This window comes from Patagioenas fasciata, chromosome 2 (assembly GCF_037038585.1).
Source record: "Patagioenas fasciata isolate bPatFas1 chromosome 2, bPatFas1.hap1, whole genome shotgun sequence".
In the NCBI taxonomy this organism is placed as follows: Eukaryota; Metazoa; Chordata; class Aves; order Columbiformes; family Columbidae; genus Patagioenas; species Patagioenas fasciata.
The window spans coordinates 28,069,557-28,096,281 of record NC_092521.1 but is presented as its reverse complement, the minus strand read 5'-3'; the positions used below and the strand labels follow the sequence as shown (position 1 = coordinate 28,096,281).

The 26,725-nt window shown below is 39.1% G+C and overlaps 1 protein-coding gene across 2 annotated transcripts; it reads left to right on the top strand.

Moving 5' to 3' along the window:
- Positions 1–2,542: 2,542 nt before the first annotated feature.
- Positions 2,543–24,537, top strand: RIPK2 (receptor interacting serine/threonine kinase 2). Of its 2 annotated transcripts, none has more exons than XM_065832050.1 (11): positions 2,543–3,070; positions 6,681–6,834; positions 7,986–8,141; positions 10,424–10,581; positions 13,770–13,819; positions 14,188–14,349; positions 17,510–17,595; positions 17,762–17,851; positions 18,451–18,556; positions 21,891–22,070; positions 23,941–24,537. In XM_065832050.1, the coding sequence occupies exons 1-11, from the start codon at positions 2,883–2,885 to the stop codon at positions 24,264–24,266; spliced, it is 1,656 nt and encodes a 551-aa protein (XP_065688122.1). In that variant the 5' UTR covers positions 2,543–2,882; the 3' UTR covers positions 24,267–24,537. The 2 variants fall into 2 exon arrangements, with proteins under 2 accessions (XP_065688122.1, XP_071660057.1); XM_071803956.1 differs by lacking the exon at positions 2,543–3,070 and adding an exon at positions 3,115–4,311.
- Positions 24,538–26,725: the final 2,188 nt, after the last annotated feature.

Here is a 26,725-nt window from a genome sequence, read left to right as displayed (position 1 = left end):
GTTCTGAAATTGCAAAAACTAACCAGAGTTCACTATTTAGTCACTGATTATCCTTAAATCTGCCACTGATTTTTCCTGCAAGTCACTTTCCATGTATTACATAAAGGGATGCTGCATACATTTAGAGATACCAAAGGGATTTCAAGTAAAAATAAGTAACACTGAAATGAATAAAGTTTAGACTTTTTTGCATGTGATGAACTGCTGAAGCAAGTTAGGTCTTACACTGACTGACTGAGAAATATAGTTATGAAGGTATTTCTCAAAAATTGTTAAAAGCAATTAAAAAGAAAATCAACAGCACACAATGAGTAATGAGTGCAATACAAATCTCTCAGATATGAGGCTATGAGCCAACTTAGAGTTGGAAACAGAAAGTCAACAGATACTGTTATTTGGCTTTCCTGAATGTCATTACAGCATTGATTTAAAGTCAGTTATACAGTTAATCTAAAAATCAGAACACCACATATAATACTTCAGTTGATGTCACATCATATTTGAGTTTTACAACAGCTAACAGTTTCAACGCATTCTCAAAGGAATATTTAAACTGTTTAATTTGCACTGAAATTACTTTGTATTTTAGCTGCAGATTATGCCACATAACTTCAACATTAAAACCTTAAGCCAGCTGTGATGTCGCTTATGTCATTTAAGGGAATGCCTTTTAATATACTAATGAAAAAAGGGGAGTTTCCAGAAGCAGTAATGATCTACTCTTTTTTTTTTTTTTTTTTCCCTTGGAAGCCCCTTTTTATCTTGGGAACTCCAGTTCACCAATTTATCTTTTTGGAACTTCTTCTTTGATGTGACAAAAAAATATGCAGGTCACCACAGTGCTACAGCTGCAGTCCTCAAATCAAATCCCCTTTCCCCTTACCAGCAAGCTTGCTTTCAAACTCTCACAAAATTCCTGAAGATCTGTAGAAAGCAGCAAATAACTACTTATTTCTGTTACTCATCTCATACTCTTTTACTGTGATCAAAATGTCAATGTTGCTTCCACTCAACCGGCAGAAACTGACCTAATGTTGTCTTAGGGTGGCCCAAAACGCACTGACATTAACCAAAATAGCAGGCTCTTTAGACAATATGTAAGGTTTTAAGCCACAAAACCTCTCTTCATTTTATCCCAAAACAATTAGTTAAATAAAAAGTATCATAATACTCTTGGCACTGTTACTAATCTGCCACTTTTTATAATCACAATCATTTTCTTCTTTTTCATGTTAGCATACTTAAAATTATCAATATACATGAAATCAACACCACACATGGCAACAAGATGCACAAGTAACTTTTTGTACAGTATCCTAAAATTTTTAGTATAATGGCATTCATAATATCTTAATGGGAAATAACCCTAAGTATGTATTTACACAGTGGCTTTGTAGTCCATGTTCACTGTATGCATCCATTGCATATTATTTTATTTAGGAAACAAAACCTTTCTTACATATCAATGCTGAAATACTATGACAAATAGTACTATGACTTGGTAAATACAGAGAGGGATGTGCATAAACAGATACCCAAAACCAGCATATTGCAAACATTGCATCACAATTACATTTCTGGGAAACCACCTAGTGCGTCTGAAAGATACAGGCTAAATGAAAACTGAAAATAGAGTAAGTCAACACTTGCTTTATAGGGCTGCTCAGTATGTTAGTAATGCTGCAGCATGTGGAGGATATAAAGCATCTAAGATAGAAGAAAACTGGAAAAACATAGCAAAGCTATCTAGTACTAGGACCAAGACAAAACTGAAAAATAATTTCCAGGCTTCAAAATGCACGCTGTGAAATATTGCACAATATCATGGTCTGAAAACTTAACTCCTTTCCCTCATTCTCTGGTCCATATCCATTACTGGGAGAAAAGAGAAGAGGTGAAAAGCCACAAACGTTTAGCCCAAGATCCTCACACATGGAAAGGTGAGGGGTTTGCTCTATGTACCTCCATTTCATCCTGCAGAACCGCCAGTCATTGTGGAAAGCTACAGACTTCTAACTTTATATTAAAGTATTTTGTTGGTCTACAAGAACCCGACTTGGTGAACAGGCTTTGCAAAACCTTCCTGTGTAACACTCATGTAAAGCTGTCACAAACACATCAGCCGATCGGGTGGCTCTCTCTGAGCCAGGGCCAGGGTGAACTTGTACTTCCTGGAAATTTCGAAACTACCTTTTTTAAACGCCGCTATCCTGAAAAATCTTCCTAGGACAGCACAGAGGAGACAAGTACGTGCAAGAGGTAGCTCTACTCTCCCTGCACCTGAGCAATGAACACACACCCGGAAACGCACAAATCACAGCTCCGAAGGGCCCTGGCATCCTGCATCATCTTTCGGGAACAGAAGCAACATGTCTCCCGCCCGCCTCGCGAACAGAGGGAGGCTGCATACCCCCGTCCCGTACTGCTGTCCAGGGGTTCCCCCGGCACGATGCCTCCCATCCCCCAAACGCGGTGGGAGGTGCTTCATCCCCGGCCCGGAGGATGCCTCCCGAAACCACGCCCCCGCTCCCCCGAAGGAGGAGATTGCTGCCCCAGCACAGCCCTGCCGAGGGACCGGCACTGCGCTCGCCCGTCTCGCACCCGGCTTCCTTCTGCCCGCAAGACTCATCGCGGCTGCTCCGCCTTTCCCGATCCGGGAACCCTCGGGAGGCCGTTTTCCGCGGGGAAGGGAAGTCGCTTCTCCGTGGGGCTGAAGAAGGAGCGGGCTGCCGGCGGCTGGAGAGGAGGCGGACCCGGGAGGTGGGGGGAAGAGGCGGGGAAGGAGGCGAGAGGAGCGGCGCCCTGGCCTCCGCTGCGCTAGCGAAGAGACAGCGAGGCCGCCCTCGGCAGCCTGTTCCCATCCCCGGCGGCGGAGTGCGAGGATGAGCGATGGGGACGGTGGAGGCCGGGCGCCCGCCATCAGCTACGCCCTTCCCTCCATCCCCTCTAACAAACTCCCGGACTTGCGTTTTCTCAGCCGCGGTGCTTACGGTACCGTGTCCGCCGCCCGCCACGCTGACTGGAGGGTACCGGTGGCCCTCAAATGCCTGCAAGGGCCACTGCTAGACAGGTAACGGGGGCGAGGGGTGGAACCGCCGGGATCGGCATCGTGGAGGGGGGGGTGGCTCGGCGAGGAGAGTGATGGGGGCCGTGTGGATGCGGAGTGAGGGGTTCCCACCCGGAACCCGCGCCGCTCCCATCACCTCCCGGGCCTCCTCCCGGGGGAAGGACCGACCAGAACTCGCCTTCCCTCTAAACCGGCAAGGGGATCCCACGCTCCCTCTTTGCCCGGGACACTCCGTGAGTGCGTCCCGTCGGTGGGTAAAACGGCGACGGGTGGTGGAGCCCGGGTTGTGCTGGGCGTGGGTCGTGCTGCCATGGCAAAGGTGCCGGCGCAGGTTTCTCAGGTTGGTGGATCAGAGCCCGGGTGTCTTGTTGGGCAGCGCTGCTTTAAATCCAAGGGCAGAGGAGATCCAATGAAGAGTGATTCAGCTTGGGCAGTGAGAAATCACGTACCAGCCTCAGAGCTTCCTCTCTTTCCGTCATTCAAAATGGGTGGTTTCAGTCTCAGAGTATGAGTCTCTAAACAGTTCACCTCTTTTTAAGGTTTTTTTCTTTTGCAGTGCACAACTTGGTCCCTGTTCAAAGTGGGATTTGCGCAGTTCAGCTTCTTTCTGGGTCTGTTGGTTGCCAGCCGTTTTGCAGAAGTATCAGTGGGATATTAAAATACAGTAATTACTATAAATTTGTTGTTTACAAAGAGAGACAGAGAATATGTAAGGAACACATTACTGTATCTACTAGAGATTGCTTCTAGCTCCTAGAAAAAGCTTCTTCAAGACAAAGCACAACTGATATTTTCCTTTGCCCCTCAGCTCACAGTACTCAGATAAGCTTGTAAGCCCTCACATACGACTGGTATTTGCCATTAGCTCTTCAACTTGTAGCAGTTGTGTTCCCCATTTTCCTGGGGACTGAGTGATAGCATGTGTATTAGAGGAGCTGCCACTCCATGTAAGGGTGCAGCAGGTAATATTTTTTCATCTGTATCTGCTTCATTCACTCCCTATAGTGCCAATTTTTTTATCATATCAATGCAACTTTGCCTCTTCATAGGCTGTTTGAAGCCTGCCTGACTGTAAACTTGCCTCTTGTGTCCTATTTAGCTGTCTTTAATCTTTTTTGCCTTGGTTTCTTTGATGCATAGTATTAGGCATTTAGGCAGGACAACCTCACTGAAGTCTAGAAGTCAACGTATATGTGTGTGTTTGTGCATGCACGCACTTAAAACAGTGGGACATGGATGTACAGGTATGTGTGTAAATGTGTGTGTGTGTGTAAAAACTTTTCAGCTTTTCCACGATTCATATGTAAGCTTTGTTTTGTTTTCTGGAAGGTTTAACAAAAGTTAGCCTACAAAACTTCTAGTCTTGTGACTCAGCATGCTACTATAGAAGGTAAATTTTTTCGAGCTATCTAGCCTCTTATTCCCTATGTGTGTATACTCAGGCTCTATCTCTGAAATCTTGCCAGAATGAAATGGAATCTCAGCTATGTTTTTAAGCTGGCATACTGTGTTCTTTGATAAGTTTATTGTTGAGTTTTTTTGCTTGGGTTTTTCCCTTTAATTTAAATGTCTGAATAAATCCCCTCTAATCAGACATATAGTGTTTATCCTCTGAACTCTGTTGGGAAAAAACAGTAAATATTATTTTTAGCCTTGCAAGAATTTAGGTTAGTGTGACATCTAACCTGTAAAATTTTGACAAAAAGGACAACTGAGGTAATCAAGACAACTCAGCCGCTTACTGTGTAACATGCAAAGTTTGGAAACACTATCAGAAGAACCGAAAACTGTAAGAAATCTGCTATAGCCGAGTCGCTGGAGCAAGTGTTGGTTGTACAGGAGGCAACCTAAAATGCCATTCTACAAGTGCTGTCAAGAAAAGGGAAGAGTTCACAGTGCAGTTAATTCCCCAAACAGGAAGCCTGTGCTGTGTATCCCAGAACTTGGTGTGTGACCAGACAAACAGCAAAGCAAATTTGGAAGCTATTGGGGGCTTGCACTGATTTAGGCATTACTCCATGACCTTCTGATATGGAGCAGGCAAAGGTGAAGTGACTTACAGCCACAGGAGCAGACCTTGATACGTTGCAACTCGTTTCCCAGCTACAGCTGAACCCCATACAGATGTGCCTCACACTCTGGGAAAACCCCTAACTTTCTCAAACCTAATATTTTCTGGAGAGAAGAAGGAAGGGAAGAAGTTGTGTCTTTTGTCCTGTGTTTTTCTTGAAGGCTACCTTTTTACTTTGATCATTTCCTACTGTTTCCCACAACAGAAGGTTTTTTCCCTCAGATAAGGACCAATCAGCTTTAATTTCACATCCACCTTAATTCAAAGTTTTCCTGTCATAGAAGCAGCAAGTTTTAATTCTCCAGGCTTCCTTTTTTCCCCATATACTCAGACAGCCTTTTCTCTGTGAGGGCTACATTTACCTTCATGGGTCTAGGCTGACATGAGCTCTTCAGCGTGTGCCCTTACCTCAATGGTCACAAGCTGGCTCTCCCCCAGGAGCTGTATAGCGACATCACTGTGCTGACTGAATTGTGATGGGCAGAGCCCTGGCTTGTACGCAGCCGTGCCCCAGTACAGCTGTATCACATCTGAATCAGACTTGCTCACATCCAAAGGATCAATCTTACATGTGCTGTAAAAGTCCCATGTTTGGATATCCTAGTCACTTACTTGTATCTCTATCAGTCTCCACTGATATAAAGTCTAAATTTTTTTTTTTTTTCTTGGAATTATCCTTCTTGGTCCAGCTATCTTCGTTGTCGATAAACCAATTTTTTTCAAGAACATTTGAGATATGAGGCATGTGAAAAAGTTTGATTTTTAGGCATAGAAGTATATGCATTTTTAAATAAAACTTGAGCTTCTTGAGCCCACGTGCTGCAAAGCCTGTATTTGTAAAGATGTGTCAGATTCACTTTTATGAGGAGGTTTGACATAACAAAGAGTTTTCACACAGCCTAATTCAGGTACCCAAACATTGTAAGTCTAGTTCCTTCCTGCTTCCTGTGCAGCAGGGAATGTTTTGTTTTTTTCCAGAGGGTGATTCAAAGCAGGGGCCCAGTTTGAAGAAATATTTTATGTGAAAACAAAACATAGTTCATTCCTTTTCCTTCAGAAACTGAAAGTGCATTCCTTTAACCCATATTGTTTTAGTGCATGTCAGCATCTACTACACTTAAGTGACTAGAGAATTGCAAGTGTTAGAATCTGCATTCTGTAGGAGATTAATATTGGGCCTTAATGAAAATTTGGGGTTTGAAGATGGGCAGTAAAATAGGACAAATGTAGATGGTTATTCCTGTTATGTAGACACAGAACGGTGTCTGACTATATTCTTATTTAGTGAGAACATGGATGAAATGTGTAATGGAAATAGATCTGTGTGGTAAAACAAAACTGGAGAAGCTATCTTGTATTTGCAGATTTTAATTGATTTTATAGTATCTTCTTATCAAAACAGTGTAGTACAAAAAATGGTAAAGGTGGTGGTACTGCATATAGGTACATAATTTTTTAAGAGACTATAGTGAAACCAACATTTGCTTTGAGTTTCCTAATATTGATATGGTAACCTTTTTTGTTTCATTTGCTTTCTTTAAGTGACAGAAACCACCTTCTAAAAGAAGCAGAGATATTACACAAGGCCAGGTTTAGTTACATTCTACCAATTTTGGGAATTTGCAATGAGCCTGAATTTCTGGGGATAGTAACAGAATACATGACAAATGGGTCATTAAACCAGCTTTTACATGGGGTAAGTGTACTTACAGTTTTTAAATACAGTCCCTGGTTATTTCAAATAGATTGTGATTTCCATACTCAAGTAGTATATTAAAGTGTTTTATTATTAATATTTCAAATTAAAAGTCATTATCACTAGTAGGTTTTAGTGCTCTGATAGACTTTATGTGTCTCAAAAAGACAACTAAACTAAGTAGACTTTAGTTTTATTGCACTTTTAATGTTGTGACCTATAACTAGCTTGATGTTGAATTGTTTTATACAATCACTTTAAAAATCTCTGTTATTCTCCAACTAGAACCTGAAATTCTTCAGCCTGGGTGTCAGAATTATTGCCAATGTAAATAATCACACAAAGTTTTTTGTTTTTTTTTTTTTTTCCGAATCTTTATTAAAAAAATGAAGATTTTGACTTTGGTTTATAGAAGTTAAATATTGCTCATCTGAACAGATCTGGATATTTCTACCAGATCTTACTCTGAGGAGTAAGTTCTCCTGTGCTGAACTCTCACTGCTCCCATTAGCATGGTCCACACATTCAGTGTTGCTGCTGTAAAGCTAATGCAGTCATGTCTCAACAGCACTGGAATCTCTTTTCTACCCTTAATCAACAAATATTTCTCATCTTAGGTAGCTCAGGTGTGTGTTTTTCATGAAGACATTAGTGTCAATGTAATTTTTAATATTTCAGTGCAGTTTTACTGTCTTTTTCTTGGTGTATTAGTATTTATAAAAGTAGTGTATTGTGCTTAGTTTCACCACAACTTTTTTTTTCCCCAATGTCAATTGAAGATATGATTCTTGCCTTCTTTTGTGTACTACTTATAATCTGTGAGTTACAAGTTTCATACAAGAGCTCATCTGTAAATCATATTTCCATATGAATAATGCAGTAAATATCCTACATCATGTATACCTGTCATGAACTATTATGTGAATGCTAGGGAATGGAAACATAACACTGCACGATTAAGATTTACATATTTGTCTTAACAGCTAACCAGTCTTAACACTCAGTTACAATTTTTTTAGAAGTTAATGTAATATGTTTTAAGAGGTTTCTGCTTGTCTAAGTCACTTTCTTCTTATTATGAAAGTCTTTGTGTTGTGCTGCTAGATAGGAACAGAGGATTATATTCTTGTTTTGTGGTTTTAACTTGGCAGAAAGATGTATACCCTGACATTCCATGGTGCCTTAGATTCCGCATTCTTTATGAAATTGCTTTGGGAGTGAACTATTTGCACAACATGAATCCTCCATTGCTGCACCATGACTTGAAAACCCAGAATATTTTGCTGGATGATGAGTTTCATGTCAAGGTACGGTTATTTAATTCTTATGTTCTTCAACATCTAGAGTGGGCAACAGTGTTTTATTTATTGTAGAGGAGGAAGAAGAGTGAGGATATGGCCATACAGAGGGAATGTAATTGTGTGCCAGATGTTTTCTTCTATCCTTACAGACAGATCTTATCAACTTCTTTTGGAAACTCTGCTTTGCTCAAGTGTGCATTTGATCCATCTGAAAAGACCAGAAAGCTAGAATTTAGGCTTTTTGTGTTATAGAAGTAGCTGATACACATTAACAGTGACACTCATATGGTAACCTTCCAAGGGTAGCTATATCTGGCCCTTTCTGAGGAGAAAATAGAAAGTGTCCCTGTCCAAGATGCTCAGACAAGTTAGTTCTGGAAGACAGTAGATATAGTTCAAATTTTAACACATCATTGGATATTTTTATGCAATGTGTACATATATGTTCTTTTCATATAGTACAAGGACATGTAAAATGAAGCTGCAAAATCTGGATATGTTGGGAAATGGCTTTTGTGAAACTCCTTAGAGGAAGCAAACATACTTAGAAAAATTTAAAGCTTTAATTCTGCCTTTTAAAATACCACTGCCATGGTGTGAGAAAGAGACTACAAGTACTTCTGATAAAATGGTTGTCTGCTTCCGTAATTTCAAGAGTTGCATGTGGGTTTTTGTTTGTTTGTTTGTTTTTAAAAGATCCTCTGTTTTTAAAATTGATAGAATACACCGTTCAAGTAAATGAGAAATGAGAGATATTTTGAACTTAATTTATACTTGGATGGCGAATGCTTCAGTTGTTGCTTGGAGATTAATCTTCTTGTGAGCCCTTTGAGCAAAGATCCAAGATGCAATGCTGATTTCTTCTTTCTCCATTGCAAAGACATTTTTCTTGGCAGCAAGGCACCTGACACAGCTTCATCTCCATTCACACACTCAGCAGGTCACACCTCCTCCCACTCAGCTGTGCTGGTATTGCCATCTCTCCAGCTTCCTGATAAACCTGATGGGGAAACTGATCCAAGTAATTTTTCTGTCCACACTTTTTTTTAATCCCTGTCTGACCACATCTAAAGAGTTACTTTGCTGGAGCAATTGAAGGGAAGAGTTTAACTCTTGCATACCTGCGCTGCCTCCTATAAAGAGTCTCTGAAAGACTGTCCTTAGGGTTTTTCAGCGTTTTTGTGGATGAAGCAACATTTTCTGAATTAGCTGTCAGGAAATCCAAGGAAGGTTATCATGCATGCCAAATATAACAAATATTTCGTATGTATAGAAGTAACACTGTTCATAGAGTGCCTCTGGCTGTCCCAGATCTACTGAACTAGCAAAACAACGTGACCATTTACAGTGAGCAGGGCTTGAAGAGAGTGACTTGAGAAAAAAGGGTTATTTTTCACTGTGGATTTTGATTACATGCTCTCCAGAAAGCTTATTTCTGTTATGTTAGTTGCCACTGTGCTTGCACAGGCATCTTTGAAAATGTGTTTGCTCTTAGGGAAATACTAGACAACTGCAGAGCTCATAGCTGACTGCTTATCTTTTCTCCCTTGTAGGCTGGACACTCTGCAGCTCAGCCAGCAAGCTTCTTCTGCTGGCTGTTTGTCTCCCTACCCATAATCTAGTCTGACCTCTTGCTCCCTGGCTCATGGATGTCTGGGAATGTAAACTCAAGTCAATTAATTCTTTATGTAGAAGTACTGTAAACTCTGTAGGAAGGGACAAGGCCCCAGAGTGCACAGTAAACAAAATATTCAGCAACTTTCTGCAGCATGAAATTTTGGAATATCAAATGTATTAATTCAAGATTAATATTTCATAGTTTTGGGAGTGAGGTGGAGTGCCCTAAAATTTTTCTGAGGGAGCAACTGTCTCGAAATATCTGCAAGTTACACAGAGTTGTTATGATTTATACTAAACTTGTGCTTTCTTCACAACCAGGCAGCTAGAAGTACTCAGCGGTTTCTTGTTTACTATTTTTTTAATCAAGGAAAGTGATTTTCTTCGTACAGGACAGACCACCACAGCAGATTTCCCAGCCACAGACTGTATGAATCCTTCCTTAGAAGAAGAACAGGATAGGGCAGTGCTGTAGGGATAGTGTGAGTCAGGACCTGGGAATGTTTTCTGAGCTGGAGCTGGTGTTGCCTGTTGCTAGGACAACCACATACTTTCTGACAGTCAGGTTAAGGACTTTAAGTGACCTTTCAGGCGTATTTCAGCAATTTCTAACAACGATCAGCAGATAAATCCAGTTTTTCTTCTCAGATCTACTGATTTGTCCTTTCCAGATTGCAGATTTTGGCATGTCAAAATGGCGTGTGATATCCATGTCGCAGTCACGAAGCGAAACTTCTTTGCCAGAAGGAGGGACGATTGTTTACATGCCACCTGAAGATTATAATCCCAGTCAGAAAACCCGTGCAAGTGTAAAACACGATATCTACAGGTAACCCATGTCGTTCTCAAGTGGGTTTTGCAGTCTAAATTCCAATTTGATTTACTGGACTTAGATTTTAACATGTTTTTAGCAATTTTAGTATTTTCAGAAGTGTCATAAGTGTATAAGCAAAATGAATCAGGGAAAACAGAAATGAGTGGCAGCTGAATTTGATCACCTGTTTCTTTAGGAAGCACTGCGACAAGTGTAATGCTTCAGAAATTAAGCTAGAACTACAGAAACAGACATAGGAAACTGGTTTCTGTAAATTAATGTACACATTAAAAGAGACAATGTCAGGGGTGGAAAAAGTCTTCATACCATTCTCTCAATGAACATACTTCTGCAATTTGTGCACATCAATTAACATAATTTGCAGAAAGTACTTGGGGGAAAGAAGAAAACATATTTTTGAAAAGGGGTTAGGAAAAAAGCAGAGTAATGGGGTTGGAGGAAGTATTGAGACAGATCGCCTTAAGGAATAAATTACTTCATGGAAGTTCAGGTAGATTTTCTTTAGTCAGTTCTGAGTTGTTGAAAGAATAGAATAGGAAGTAGTAGAGTGGTGGCAACCCATATAACAAAATGGCAATTGCTCTTAGGATGTGAAAGTTACAATTAGCTAATCTGAAAAGGCTTGGAGAGCTCAAGGATGCCTTGAACAATCATGATGGAAGCTGTCATGTATACATGGAAACTGAGGAGGTATGAAGAGGCATATCACTGTGACAAAGTCCATCTCGCTGTTGCACTTTACCACCTCTTCCTTCTTTGAGAGGGTTGTATTTTGGTGAGAGATGAATGAGTCTCAGAGGGTCTTACTGACTTCCAGGGAGACCACTATTTATCTTAATTATCCCTTACCCTTAAGAGACACAAAAAGTTCCTTGACATTCCTGTCCAAAGAACAGAGAAGATAACATACCTGCTTTCCTCACCCTTTGATGAGAAAACCTGGACTAGGAAAACATTGAAAAGGAATAATGGTATATAATGGGAAAGGAGTAGCCGTGTGACATTATTTTCTCTGGCTTCTGATTTTAGAGGATTGGAAAGTACATCTGGTGACTTACTGAGTGAGTGGAGTTGAAGAAGACAAATGTATTTTAGAAAGGAGAAAAAAATGTGTGCAGAGGAATAACAGCCAAATGGGAGAAAATAACAGCTAAAAGATCAGAAGAAGAGCTTAGAAATCTGATAAATTAGGAAGGAAATAAATTATTCGAGAAGAAAGAAAAAACCTGAGACATTGTAAAAATGGATGGAAGACATGAAGATAGAGAGACAGTGAAGGAAGTGACCACCAGGAAGGTCCCACAGGAAGACCTGTGCTCAGGATCAGAAAGAGATGCCGTGAAGCAGAAATAAGAAAGGAGAACATGAAGAGTGTAAAGGGAAATCAGCAGGAAGTGGCATGCTGCTGTGTTGTTGGACTGAGAAAGTTATCTTTAGTTGTAGAGAGATTACCAGCTGAATGTAAGGCTGAATATCTGATTAATTGACCACAGCAGATTCAGCTGAATGTTGTTGAGATACTGAAGCTGATTTGTGAGGAAGGATCTTTCTTAAAGAAACAAATTGTTTGAACAGCAGTCAAGCAGCATTAACTTTTACAAAATGAAAAATTTGCCATGCCAAAAAAAATCAGCCTGTCTTTGTGTACAGTTATTTCAGCAGTTGAACAAACACTTATTCTGATAAATGTGATTCTTTAGCAAAAAAATAATTATTTGCATAGTTTCATTTTTATTGCTTCAGTGGAAATTGGATTTCAGTTTTTTTAAGGAACATTTTAAAAACATCAATCCATTTTTAAATTAATTTACTGAAAAAATAAAGGAGTAGAAGTAAGTTTACAAGGATATGTTTGAGATTGGAAATTAGGTTCTTAAGCAGAGAAATATTTTTGCAGTCTCATTTTAGCCCATAGAATTACTAGATTAATCCCTCACATAAAATTCATGTTCTTCAATAGGAAAGCCAGATTTGGGGTTTTTACATAGTTTTATTTTCTTTTATTTGCTTTAACTACATTGATTATTTTTTATAAATGAAGTCAATGCTTCATTTAAATGAAATAATCTAATCCAATTTTAATTACAAACATGTTTAAAGTTACCTTTTTTAACATATCGTGATGACTGAAGAGAGAGTGTCTAGTCTACTAAAGGTGGACTAGATTAGTATTCACTGAACCACTTCTCATTCGTGTTGATGCGAAGGGGAAAAAAAATTCACTGGTTTGGGTAAGCAGATGTGTGTTCAGTCTGCTGGCTGTAGTTCAGGGTGGTCTTCTTGGTAGTCTTTTTCCTAAAGTGATTCTTGCATGTAAAAGTGACACCTCTCCCTATAGAGAAGGTTGTGTATGTTTGAAAGTATTATATATATGTCTGAGGGGGAAGCCAGAGTGTGTTTCCCAAATGCAAGTCTGTATCTTACCTGACCCTGACTCTGTGTTGGGACAGAGAGTGAACACCATCCTCCTTGTTGGTGCCCTGCTTCCCGTGGGAATGTCAGGAGGTGTCGATCCGGACTGGGGAGATGCCACAGTATTGCAGTCAGGACAGAGCAGCTGGCACTCTGGGCCTCACTGTAATTCGCCTGCTGAGATTTAAACTGTGTGTACATAATTCACAACACATTAGCAGAGCAGAGCTAATACGGATTTGGAATAGGAGTTTATATGCATGTATTTTTTCTGTTCTTAATATTATTAGCTACTTCTGGTTGAAGTCACAGAATCACAGAATGTTAGGGATTGGAGGGGACCTCAAAAGATCATCTAGTCCAATCCCCCTGCTGGAGCAGGAATGCCTAGATGAGGTTACACAGGAATGTGTCCAGGTGGGTTCTGAATGTCTCCAGAGAAGGAGACTCCACAACCTCCCTGGACAGCCTGTTCCAGTGCTCTGTTACCCTTATTGAGAAGAATTTTCTTCTCAAATTTAAGTAGAACCTCCTGTGTTCCAGTTTGAACCCATTACCCCTTGTCCTGCCGTTGGTTGTCAGTGGTTACAATTCTTACTAGTTTTCATACATTCAGGTCATCGTTGTAGTTAGCTATAGTCAGTCCTGTGTGGGCATGCAGGATCACTTCAGCTAAATGTGTTTAATAAAATGTTAAAGCTGAGCACATTGTGTTACTAAGTATTGGTAATCTAAAATAATGTCTTCTATACTTTTTGTATTTTAAACAGTTATGCAATTATTATGTGGGAAGTGATGTCAAGGAAACAGCCATTTGAAGGTAAGGCCATGTCGTCTTTTACATTTTTTTTCCAGCCTTACTTAAAGGCTAAACCTGAGACCTGTGTACCCAGGAGCTTCATTTTAGGGGTTACTTTTTAATGACTCAACTTGTAAGCTTGTTAAAGAACACTTTGAGGTACTTTTCAAATTAGGTTCTTTTCTGTATTTTTTTAAACTATAGTGTTGTTTGATAAATTAAACCCACTTTTTATGTAAAAAAAAAAAAAAAGAAAAACAAACCACAAAAAACATAACCTTATTTTGGTGAACTATAAATACTATGTCTGCAAACTAAATTATTCCTCCTATAGTAAGCTATTTATATTGCATATATTTCTAATGAATGCACGATGTCTATTTTGACAGAAGTTATAAACCCCTTGCAGATAATGTATAGTGTGTCACAAGGACAGCGACTAGACTTAAGTGAAGAAAGTTTATCAATGGACATTCCTCATCGAGCACTCATCATAAGATTGATAGCAAGTGGATGGGCACAAAACCCAGATGAAAGACCATCGTTCTTAAGTGAGTTTACCTTGCATAAGGAGAAAAGATTTTTAAATTGACAGATTTCTGTTGAACATGATGCTTACAGAGCATGGTTATAATCTCAAAAAGAAAATGGTAAAGATGTCAAGAGATACATGTACCCAGTCTTGTGTATGATAAGGTGTTTGTTTGCTTCCACCATGTCTGTAATCAAACTTTTATGAATGGAGCTATGTGTGTGCCATAAAACGAAGTTGTTAGTTGGAGTCTTTTGCATTTGCCATCCTTAATTTACCTGTAAAAAAGCAGCATGTTTTGTTTAACTACTTGCACTTGGGCTTTTTTTGTTTATTGTTGAATGGAACTTTTTTTTTTCCTTTAAGAAGGGGTGGAAGTGAAGTATATAATGAGTACAGTGGGATTTATGACCAAGCTGGCAAACATATCAACAGATCATCGCACATCAGATAAGCTATAGTGACTTCACCTTGTGTTTGCAACTCAGTATAGATCTTTTTCACTGAGGCATTCTTTGATTGTTCCACATCCCAGATCAAGCAGGAACTGGTTGAACCCCAACACTTAACTTTCTCTTTCCATCTTTCCTTTGTTCAGCTTTTTGTCCATGAGATCAAATATAGATACTCTCAGCCTTTTTTACGGTGGATTACAGAATGTATAGAATAAGACTGAAGCTTGTAGAGATTAGAGTGGCATACTGTGAACTAGAAAAGTTTTGGTTTGATTTTTGCAAACCTGTGTTTGCTGCATTTAACCAACATATTTGGTGTATGTTAATCCAAATTTGTCCCCCATAACAATTTCTCATTAACATGCTTAATTTTGTGGTGACTTTCAGCTCTTGTTTGGCTGTTGTGTAAAGGTAATTCCATCAGAATTGGCAGAAAGTAGTTACCTGTTTTCAACTGTGAAATTTGCTCTTGCAAGTGTTGCTGTGGTCACATTGGTCAGTGTGGTGAAGCCAACGCTGGTTCCTGCAGCAACCTCGCTGTGCTTGTTAGATTTACATATGCTTTAAAAAATTCCTCTCCTTTAGAAAACATGATCCTAATTCTGTAGGAAAGCTGAATCACCTTGGAGAGATAAAAATGCTGAATAAAAGAGTTACTGAAAATATGCAAGTGTAGAACAGTACAAAGAGCTCTGGCTTAAACAATGCTGTATTTTAAGTTTCTCCCTAGTTAGGTTGAAGATGCAATGACTCAAATGTGAAATACTAGATTTTTTTTAGTTGATCTCATTGGTTTTGGTTTTAGGATTTGGGAGGGAGGTGTTTGTTTGGGCGTTTTTGTTTGTTTGTTTTTAATGTTACGAGTAGGGGGTCCACAATCTTAATGATTCATTTGTAGCTTTGGTGAAGTCTGTTTATTATTTTCAAAAACTTCATTTGAGTTGGAAAGTGTTAGAAAGTGTCAGTTCAGGTAGCTTAGAAAGAAATGTTCATAACCTCATTTTTTTTTTGCATCAGTTTTGCAAAGAGTTTTGGACACATTCAAAAACATACCGTATCTTTATGTTCGGTTTACAGTCCAAAATTAACTTTTTTGAGGCATTTAATTTTTTTCATTAAGAACATTTTGGAATCTCAGGATATTTTGGCATAAGTCTGGTTTGTAGTATTGTAATTTGTGGATTTTTTTTTTTTCCAAGCAAAGAAATATATCTTTCTTTTTTTTTTTAATCAAAAAGAATAGACACATCATGATATTTCCTTACATATTCTTGTTTTCCCATGTCATTTAACCAAAACAAAATAGCAATCAAGGTCTGTGGTCTCACAGAAGGGATAATTTCCTGGTATAAGTGCTAAAGTGTGAGCTAATTTGGGTCTTATTATTAGTACCATGTCTGCAGTAAGACTGTCTTTGAAGAAAACATGCATTGCCTTTTCCTCTACTTTGCTATCACTGAAAGAAAGAGGAAGTTGAAAAAGTGTTGCAAAATTAAGGGAAGCTCACTGATTGGGAAATTTTGCAATTGCCGTAACACAATGGGGGGGGAAACCAAAAAGCCCCAACCCCCTTTTTGTTAAATAAACTTTAAATAGAAAAGCGTGGTTAACCTGTCTGTTCCCCTTATAAAGAAGGGGTAAAGACTACTTATCACAGTGTTTCTGCATGTACTAGGAATGTGTACTTGCAATTTAATTATTATCAACAAAAAATAACAGTGCTTGTATTTCAGTGTGGAAAATCGAGTGCCAAACTTGTAAAACTCTGTTTTAACTGATGGAAGAAAATAAGAATCCCAGTACTGAATGTATGTCTTGAAGATGCTAGTGGGGAAAAAAAAAAAAAAAAAAGTAATATGGGAGAACTGTGGTAAAGTTATAGTAAATAATAAAAATATGTTAATAAGGACGCAGTTTGATGGATTGCTAGTAAGGTAAATAGGTTTTGCCAGATGGGTGGAGTCCATAGAAATGCAGTAGAATTGCGATATGCCATCATACTTTCCTGAGATTTTCTTGTACTTGAGCATGGATTCAAAATGACATTTTTGTATACAGTCACCACAAAATTTGAAATACTTCATTTTGTAAACATGTTAGCATTGGAAATCAAGGGAACATAGCACAGATTGTCACTTGCTTATTGGATTGTTGGGTGGCTCCCTACATGAGCAAATGATTTTAGCTTCTGTGATTTGCAACTTTTGGTGAGCATGAGGACGCTATCATTTGAAATCACCGAATGTGATATGTCAGTGTCTTGACTATCACCATCTTCTCTGTCCCTGCAGCATGTCATCTATTCTGGATATTGCTGTGGTGGGGGGTTCTTTGTTTATTTTTCTCATAGAAATCTTTAACACCTCTTCTGGAGTGGGAAGACGATGACCCACGCTGGAGTCTTGTGCTGTTTGGTTGCATTTAGCAAACCAGTTTTGTTGGGTCTGTCTTGAAACATAGCAAACGCATGGATCTATCCATTTCAGGAAGGCAACACTTGTGATCTGGCACAGTCCTGGATTTCTTGTGATACAGAGTGCCGAGGTGGCCAGATCAGGACAGGGGTTTCTTTAGGTGGTGTGAAACTGTTGTAATAGATGAAAGCAAGAAGCTTCTGTTTGGCAGCTTAAGTGGTTTTATACATACCAATAGACAAATTACTTTCATAAGTAGCTTTAGCAAAATGAAAACTTGAATTCAACAAAGTATTCTTTCTTTGTTTAGAATGTTTAATAGACCTTGAACCAGTTCTGCGAACATTCGATGAAATAGCTATGCTGGAAGCAGTAATTCTGTTAAAGAGATCAAAGGTAAGGGGCTTGTGTTACAGTCATAAGTTGGTAATGTTTACTTGCTAAAAGAAATATTATCACCTTTCACATTTATCTAATCTATCTGGCTCAAGCTTGTGTTCGTACAGGAGTGTTATCTTGTCTTACAGCAGAATTTTAATACAGGTAAATATGTCTCTTCCAGTCGCTATACGAATCACGGTGTATTTACAAGAGTGGACAGAAAGCAGATGTGAAACAGATATCTCTAAATATACCTCTGAATTCCCAAGAGGTAAAAATTTTATATATTGCATTTGTTACGTTGGCATCATTAAAGATATGAGAGCCTAAAGGGGGGTTAACTTGGTAATGAGGAATTGTTCTGTGGTTTACTATGCAGTCAGGAAAGACATACAATGGGCTAGTTGAGCTGCAGTGTAACAAATTTATAGCCATATAGGTGAAGATAGGAAAGGATGGGTAAGCAGAAATAAGAAGGGCATGTTTGGAATATCCTCTAAATGTGGGAAAGCCATCCCCTTGAAGAGGAATGGTGCACACAATGTCTGCAGCTTGTAAGAGGTTGTCTTCTGCTCCCTTACACCTCTATGGAGCTTGCTTATTTGGGTCATATAGGTTTGCTTTTATATTTTGATTCTTAATGCTGCTGCTTGTGGTTCTTAAAGTTGTATACAAAATTGCTGATGGCCTTGGAAATACACAAACATTAGGATTGCATAATTTCTTCTGTTTTGCTGTATTTTGATTGTGCTGTCTATTGAGCATTTAGCTAGCAGGGAAAAGATGGTGATGGGAAAATACTCTGTTAAAAAAATGCAACTTTGTATTTATTTAATATGCCTTTTCAATATACAATTGGAATCATTTCAGGAAACATATTCTGCCTCCATACAATGTGATGCACTTCCACTTCGGAGCATCTCTCCAGATATACCAAGACCCAAGTCTGTTCCCAAGTGTAATATCCTCTCCTCAGGTAGAGATACTCGTGACTTTGTGTAAATTTAAGTTGCCATTGCAGCTTTGCATTCCCACTTTGATATTGCATTTGCATAGTAGAGAGTTGGATTTTCTGTTCCTGTCACTTGAGAAATCCCCACAGGTCACAGCTTCAGTTTTCCTATTCAGGGTACTGAGTACAGAGATGGCATTTACTTGTCCCTTCAGACTCTTGGCAGTGTAGTTAATCATTTGTGAACTACTTCTAAAGATAAAGAGGCTAAACATTTTGAGGCACTCCTAAAGCTAAGTCAACTGAAAGTTTCTAATGCAGTCCAACCTCTCAATCATTTTTAATTCAATAAATAAAATGCCTTTAATAAATAGATTGACTTGCAAACGTATCTGCACAGGCCTTTTGTACCTGTCACATTTTCTAAATAAAAGTTGGCAAAATTCACAGACAAAATGCAGTTTTGAGGTTTTGCTGATGTCAGAAGACAGAAAAATGTGGTGGGGTCCAGGTGAAGTAGCAATACATTGTGAAACTAAAACTGCACTTGAGTTTGTTCTCTTGAAAGAATGCAAATATATATAAATTTCGAAAGAATGGACCATCCTTTGACTTTGCAGGGTCCAGTGGTGGTAAAGCAGACAAGACAGTTGACTTTACTGCTTTAAAGTAGGGCATCAAAAAGCGTGCTCAGGTGCTGCAAAACTGGGGATATTCTGGTAGAGGTAGGAGGGCGCAGGCTGTTTCTTTTCCAGCTCCTGTTTGGGCACATCCACAATTCTGAGCTTGTACTCAATGTACTAGAAATATATAAATACAGCAGGAATTCTAGGGAAAAGAAATTACCAGAGGCTTAAGAAATTTGAGCTACAGGGGGAAAATGGCAGAAAGCAAAAGTAGTGTAGTTTGGCTGTACCTCTACCTAAGCATTTTCTATACATACAGCATAAAAATCTTTGAATAATAACTTGTGGTTACCAAACTTAATAGGAATGTTGTGAATACTTTTAGAAAACGGAATATTAGATTGAATATAAGCGTGTACTGTAAGTGTAATCAGATAGGATAATGATAAATGCCAGACCTTCTTTCTATTAAAAACTGTCATAACTGCCAGTGGAGGTCACTGATGAGATTGTGGTGGATACTATTAATCTGGTCCTTTACAGAGTCCCTGTTTAGGCTTTGTTGCAGGTACATGTAGATACTGTAAAGCCTGTGAAAACAGCATCTACAAAACCATACCATAGCAGAAGTGTTTGTTATTACTTTACCAATATCTGCATCTGGTAGTTTTATAATAGAAAGCAAGACTGACATTCTTCCTAGTTTGCCAAAATTAGATGCAATTGTTTCAGCAGAAAAATCTGTTCCCAGGTAGCTGTTGGCAGGAGACGAGTTTGGCATGGCACCAAGGCAAAAGTTAATGACTAAGATTTTAGTCAAGTTGTTTTTCCCACCAATACAATTAGAAGACTTTTTCAGAAACTTCCTCCTTCAGAGTTAGAATATCTTCAATTTTTCTTCCCTAGTCAGCTTATTCACACGCTTGTTATTGGGCATTGCTTTAAGCTTAAATAGCTCTTTTCCCTCTTTTCTCATTTTATTTCTGATATAGATAGTAATCCTTTAATACACTTCGTTTTGCTAGACAAACAGGATACACTCTTTTGAAGTCAATTTGTAAAACAAGCTTCTTCATTCTCCTGGAATCCTACTAGACACCAGATATCTGTACTTGGTATTAAAAAAAAAAAAAAGTGTGTGACCAATGTTTTCTGCCTGAAATAAGAACTTTTCTTAAAATACCTTACAATTTTATTTTTCCTTTCTCTCAAAGTCCTTACAGAGTAATCTAGCGAGGTGGGTTTTTTCTTCATCTCAATTCCAGATCACTAGTCCCAGCTTGAAGCAGAAAATCTAGATCTCATGTTTTGTGCTACTGAATTTCCACTTCTATTACTCCAGTCTTCTAGATCAACTAGGTTCTTTCTGAGCAACCTGGGTCAACCTGTTCTTTCTGAATAACATCTGCAAATGTCATTAGCATGTTTCTGGTTTTATGCCATGGTCACTGGTCAAGTGCATTCTCCCATACTAGTACAATCCCAGTAGTTTTGTCTCTGTGTGTGCCTAGAGTTCTATAACGTTCTATCCCAGCAGAGCCATTTAAAATCCTTTCCTAAAATGATCTTTCACTCACGTCAGTTGTCTCCTAATCCTTTCTCATTCATGTAGTAGATATCTGCTGCTTTGCACTATATAGCTCTGCCCAGCTTACTTTCTTTCTCTTTAATGAAATTAAATGCTAGTTACTATGAATTCTAATCCATCATTTTTTAAATAATAGGACTATAATTTCTTTCCTATTTTCTTTCCTTATTTATTTTCCTATTCCTGCTGCTTGTAGTTATAGCCATATTCTTCCACAGGTCAACACTCATCTAGGAAAACACCTTCAAATACCCCCATTGAATGGGTATCTCTAAATGCTGAGTTGTCCAGGGGGCTACCTGTTCTTATTGGGTCTTTAGATGTTCATCTGAATTCTTACATCTGCATCTCTGGTTCTGAGTTAACATCTCCAGAGCTCTTTATTCAGTGACACTATGGAAGTCTCTAATGAAATGTATACTGAGTCAGGCATATACCCGATAATTGGTTTCTCATCAGCTATTTGTCATCACTTTGAGTTATTCCTCCTGCTGCTTTCATATCCATCATATTTTTCTACTATAAAAAAAAAAAATCTAAAAATAGAAGCTATTAAGCTTTCCACCTGATTAAAACCCCTTTTTTTCCCTTTCCTTGCAAACATTTACATGAAGCTTTCTTGAAGTCATATGCTGTTTTGACGGACTACCAAATGCTTCAGTTGGCTTCCCACCAAATGTCGCTATTGGTCTTCGTGTTCTTTCCTTCCACCTGAATCTTTCTTTCAATCTTTCCACCTTTGTTATGCTGCCAAACTTAAGCAAAATATATTAGTCAGCTTTCATGCTGACTCCTGGCTACCTCTCCAAACACTTGAAGGAGTTATTTTGTTCTTCTAGTCTATACAAAAATTTTCTGTCAAATGGAGCTTTTTTTAAAGTTCACGTCTACCAGATTTATTCTCTTAATGTTCTTTAAAAATAAACAAGACCCCCAAGCCCCTGGTCAAGCCCTGGTAAAAGATACGGGACATAAATGTACTCAGAACCTGAGTGTAAGGAATATTGTGTTGTGTTTGAAGTGAATTTAGGTTTTTATGACTTGTTTTATGGAATTACTCTAAATAGTCTGTGATGGCTGTATTTTATTTGAACATAGAAGTAATACAGATCTTCTTTTTTCTCTCTCTTTTTTTTTTTTTAAGATGAAAATTCTGGGGGTTTACACTCTCTCAGCAGTCAGAGTACAGACGAAAATACATCTGTAACTCAGAGCGCCAAACTTCTTGTGCATCCATACAGTTATTTTCCCTCATCTGACAAGAGTACTTCAGATGCCTCAAATTCTGCATCATGTGTGCTGCGGTCATCACCAATTCCTTCAGGTACAGCAAACACTGATTAATTACAAGACCTGCAATAAGTGTCCTAATATCAAATACATGCGTGTATGAAATGGAAACTGCAACTGTTGTGTGTAAAATGAAAACAAAGCATTCTACAAGTTAAGAATGCAAGTAATTCCATCCTTGTAGCCTTAAATTACAAAGTAAGTGAAACCGATGTAATATGTAACCTAGTACATGCACCTGTAGCTCCTAGCATTCTCTTTCCTTTTAAGAAGTCTTTATTTGGGTCGTCTTTATCCTATTACCTTTGCTCATATTATTTCTCCTTTCTCCTGCCGCTGTAGCAGTGCTGCAATCCAGCAGAACAGGAATAAAAGTTAGCTTGAGCTTAACTCATCTTGTTGCCTGTCACTTCTCCCCACTTGTCAGTGGGGCTTGTCAGTCTTCCTCTTAGTAACGGCAGGCCAAAGAGAAGCAGCAGCTGTATCAGCATCTCACCTTTAATGATATTCTCTGTTAGCGGAGAGCCCACTGCGTGGTATTCCTACGCATCAAATAACTGTTAAAAGTGTGCTTCCAAAAAGGTAACATAAATAAACTTTAATGCATGATTAGTTATTCAGAGAGAGATTTTCTTACAGGCCACACAATAACATTCAACCTTATAAAGATCTGCCACATCATCCCTCTTCTGATTCATATTGAGCCTGGGTGCTGGCCAACAGCAGGGTCACTGTCAGTCAGCAGTGAGCCCTGACGGCCAAGAGGGAAAACCACACCCTGGGGTGCACCAAACACTGTATGACCAGCCGGTCAAAAATGGTGATTATCCCACCATATTCAGCCTTGGAGCAGCCTCACCTTGAATGCTTGTGCAGTTCTGGGCCCCACAATTTAAGAAGGTTGTGAAGGTCCTTGAATGCATCAAGAGGAGGGCAACAAAGCTGGCGTAGGAGCTGGAAGGCATATCCTGTGAGCAGCAGCTCAGGACTTGAGTTTGTCTAGTCTGAGGAAGAGGAGGCCGAGGGGAGAGCTCGTTGCTCTCTGCAGCTTCCTGAGGAGGGGACATGGAGAGGGGTGTGCTGAGCTCTGACCCCTGGTACCCAGTGACAGGACATGTAGGAATGGTTCAGAAGTGTGCCAGGAGATGTTTAACTAGACATTAGGAGTTATTTCTTTACCGAGAGGGTGGTCAAACACTGAAACAGCCTTTCTGGAGAGATGGTCAGTACCCCAAGCATGTCAGTGTTTAAGAGGCACTTGAACAATGCTCTTAACAACTTGCTTTAACTTTTGGTCAGCCCTGAAGTGGTCAGGCAGTTGGGCTAGGTGGTTGTTGTAGGTCTGTTCCAACTGAAATAGTCTGTTCTATTCTGTATATGAGAATCGGCACCTTTTCACTGTGCAAATCCTCCACTTAAGGAAAATACACAGGGATGTTTTCAGTAAACTCCCAAAAAAATCCCACTGGAAAGTGAATTTACCACTTCTCTCTTTTTACTGCTGGGTCCAGTTGAATACTGGAACAGGTTGCCCACAGAAGCTGTAGAAGTACTTTCACTTGGAGATGTGCACCCTGAGTTATCCTTGAAGTTGTCCCTGCTTTGAGCAGGCCATTAGACTAGATGACCTTCCTGAGGGTTTCTTCCATCCTAAATTATTCTGCAATTCAGATAAAATAAATACTCTAACCACCAAATTTGACAAAGTGGAACATTTTAAATGGGGAAAACAATAGTGAAATGTTAAAAGCATGTTTAGTAGTCTTATGTATTTCTGACCAAAACCAAGTTTTAAACGGCTCTTTCTCAGCTTGTTCTTTTTCTATGACACTGGTTGTTGACAGACAGTTACAATGCTCTTTTTTTGTTGTTGTTTTTTTTTCTTTAATCCTTCTCAATCTCAGATTTTGTTTTGGAAACCATACAACAGAATGTAGCTCATCAATGGATCCAAAGTAAAAGAGAAGAAATCATTGACCAAATGACTGAAGCATGTCTGAATCAGTCCCTGGATGCTCTTCTATCAAGGTTTTTACTCATGAAGGAAGACTATGAACTTATAAGCACCAAACCTACAAGGACATCAAAAGTTCGACAACTTCTTGATACTTCAGACAGCCAAGGAGAGGAATTTGCCAGAATTATAATACAAAAGTTGAAAGATAACAAACAGCTAGGACTTCAACCGTATCCAGACATTGTATCTAATTCTCTAAGACTCCATCTTTAAATTTATTCTTTCTATATGAAGCTATGTGAATATTTCTTACAACATGGTTTGTTTCTATATAGTAGTTTTATATATGTACTGCTTTGTCTTTACTGTGCCTTTGTAGAGTCTCAGAAATGACACTGAGTTCATCTAGACTGCATTGGGTGAGTTACAAATTAATCAATTTGAGTGCAGTCATAAAGTGAAACATTTGACAGTTATTGACTCATACAAGTATTTAGTTTATACATGACAAAAGAAAAAAATTAAATGCTCCCTGTTTTACATATTTAATGTTTATACATATCCTTTCCTTTCACCTCACAGGTTTGAGATAAGTCATCTCAACTTGGAGTATTGATTTATCTCTCTCCATTTGGTCTTTCCCACAGAGGGGGAAAAAATCTGGGTGCTCTATTTTGGGACTTGTATGCTGTGTTTATAAGAAATTTTCTTTCAGCCATACTGATTACTCCTCTTGAGATACCTCAGAAGAGTGGTAGGTGGTTGGAGGTTTACATTGCATTTTTACAGGATTTTTTTATTACGTTTTGTTTTGTTTTTCTGATTTTGTTGCCAGGGCAGGCACTTCAGACCACTGCATAAGAAGAATGTCAGTCCAAAGAGGAGCCTGAGGGCAATGAGGACATTATGCTGGTCATCCTTGTACGAAGAACTGATACATTAGAAAGGGTGGAGCTATAGTATTTTACGTTATTTGGTTACACCCACTTAAATTCGTCTTGTTATCACAGTATGATGAGATCCACACACAGCTTATAGGAGGGAACACTCAGTTAATGCCTCTTTTATGTTTCCTTAGTTAACGCCTCCCTTTATCATCTGCCATAAATAGTTCTTGTCTCACATTGCTGGATCAAACTTCTAATTCAATTTTATTTTTCCCATTTACGTGATGAGCAGTAGTTTGGGTCTGTACAAAGATCAATCATGCACTGTCCTGCCAGGTTGAAAGTGATGTGCATGGGTCTCTCCTGCCTTGACCCGCCTTAACCTTTTCTGGACAACATCTTTGCTGTCCTTTCTGTGTGAAGGACGGTGCCAACAGCCTGAGGCACAAATAGGGCCACCTGAGAGTAAAAGGTATGTGGTGGGTGGTTTTTTTTAGTTCATTTCAGAAAACCTTAGTGATTTTACCTAGGTGGCTTCAAATCCAGTAAAGAAATTACCGGTTTTAGTTTGTCAGAAAACAGCACAGGCAAATTATTTTCACGGACACTAATAAACAATTACAGATTTTGGTAACACTGTCTAAACTTTGGGAAAATCCAAACTTCTGGTACAAGAAAGCTGAAATCTACCTAAATTGCTGCATAAGAAGGTGCCAATAAATGAAAAATGCTGAAAGAGGGCTGTTTGGAAACCAATAGAGATGTCAGATCTGCTCCATTTTAATGATTCAAGCTTCAGTGTGAGCATTACTAGTTGCCAACAGGTTAATTTTTTCAGTATCTGTCTTAATTAGTCAACTGAATCACAAGAATAAGATTTATAATTTATTGGATAAAAAAGAGGGGGGTTAATTTTTTTTATAAAAAATTTTTTGGCATAAACTGGGAATTAACATTTTATCCTGCTTCCCTCTGAAGGATGTAAAATTCAAACTAGATAGCTGAGACCAGGGCAAAGGTGCAATGAGTGGTTGTGATTTCTGTAGAGCAGATCTGAATATGTCTGGCCTGGACAGGCTCTGAGGAAACCTGCCAGCCTTTCCAGTGGGAGTTTGGTACCAGAACTGTGTGTTTCACTGCATGTCATGTCTTAAGCCACATTTGTTCATTAATAGTAGTGCCTAAAGAAAGATTGTCATCCCAGGTAGGAAAATCACATTTCTTAGTTGAAAATTCATCATGTATGATGAGCTTACCTGAACTGTAGTTTTAGTGTCCAGAAGAACAGAGGCTTCTTTTTTTAAGAAAGAAAAGAAACTGAGGGTGGTCATTGGCCTGCCAGATGGCATCTGATGTTTGAAGGTCCACATCTTCTTCCTATTTCATGACTCACTGAAAGCAACTTCTGCCTTAGAGAGAGTAGAACTTGAGCACGCCACAGATGCCACGTTTCCTAGCTCTATGTGCTGTGCATGGTACTTAATGATGCCTGTACAGACTGGCAGTCTCTGTTCTGAATACATGATTTGTGCTACTGATTCCTCCTAGTGTTGCTGCTGCACCTTTGTAGTCACTCGCCTCTGGCATGTTCCGCAGCCTGACAGTGAGCCTGGCTGCAGCTTTTCTGCCAGCTCCCCATGAGCTGCTGTTCACCAGAGATCATTGGGATGGGTGGAGGAGCCCTGAAGAATGGGTGGGATAGATCCCAGAGCCATTCCAGGTGCTGCCAAGGCAACTGTGGTAGTTGCCCACCCTTAGTGTCTTCATAGTGGAAAGGAAATGTTGGAGATAAAAGATGAGGATACACTGGTAGGACACCCAGCTGATGGAAAATAGCATCTCATT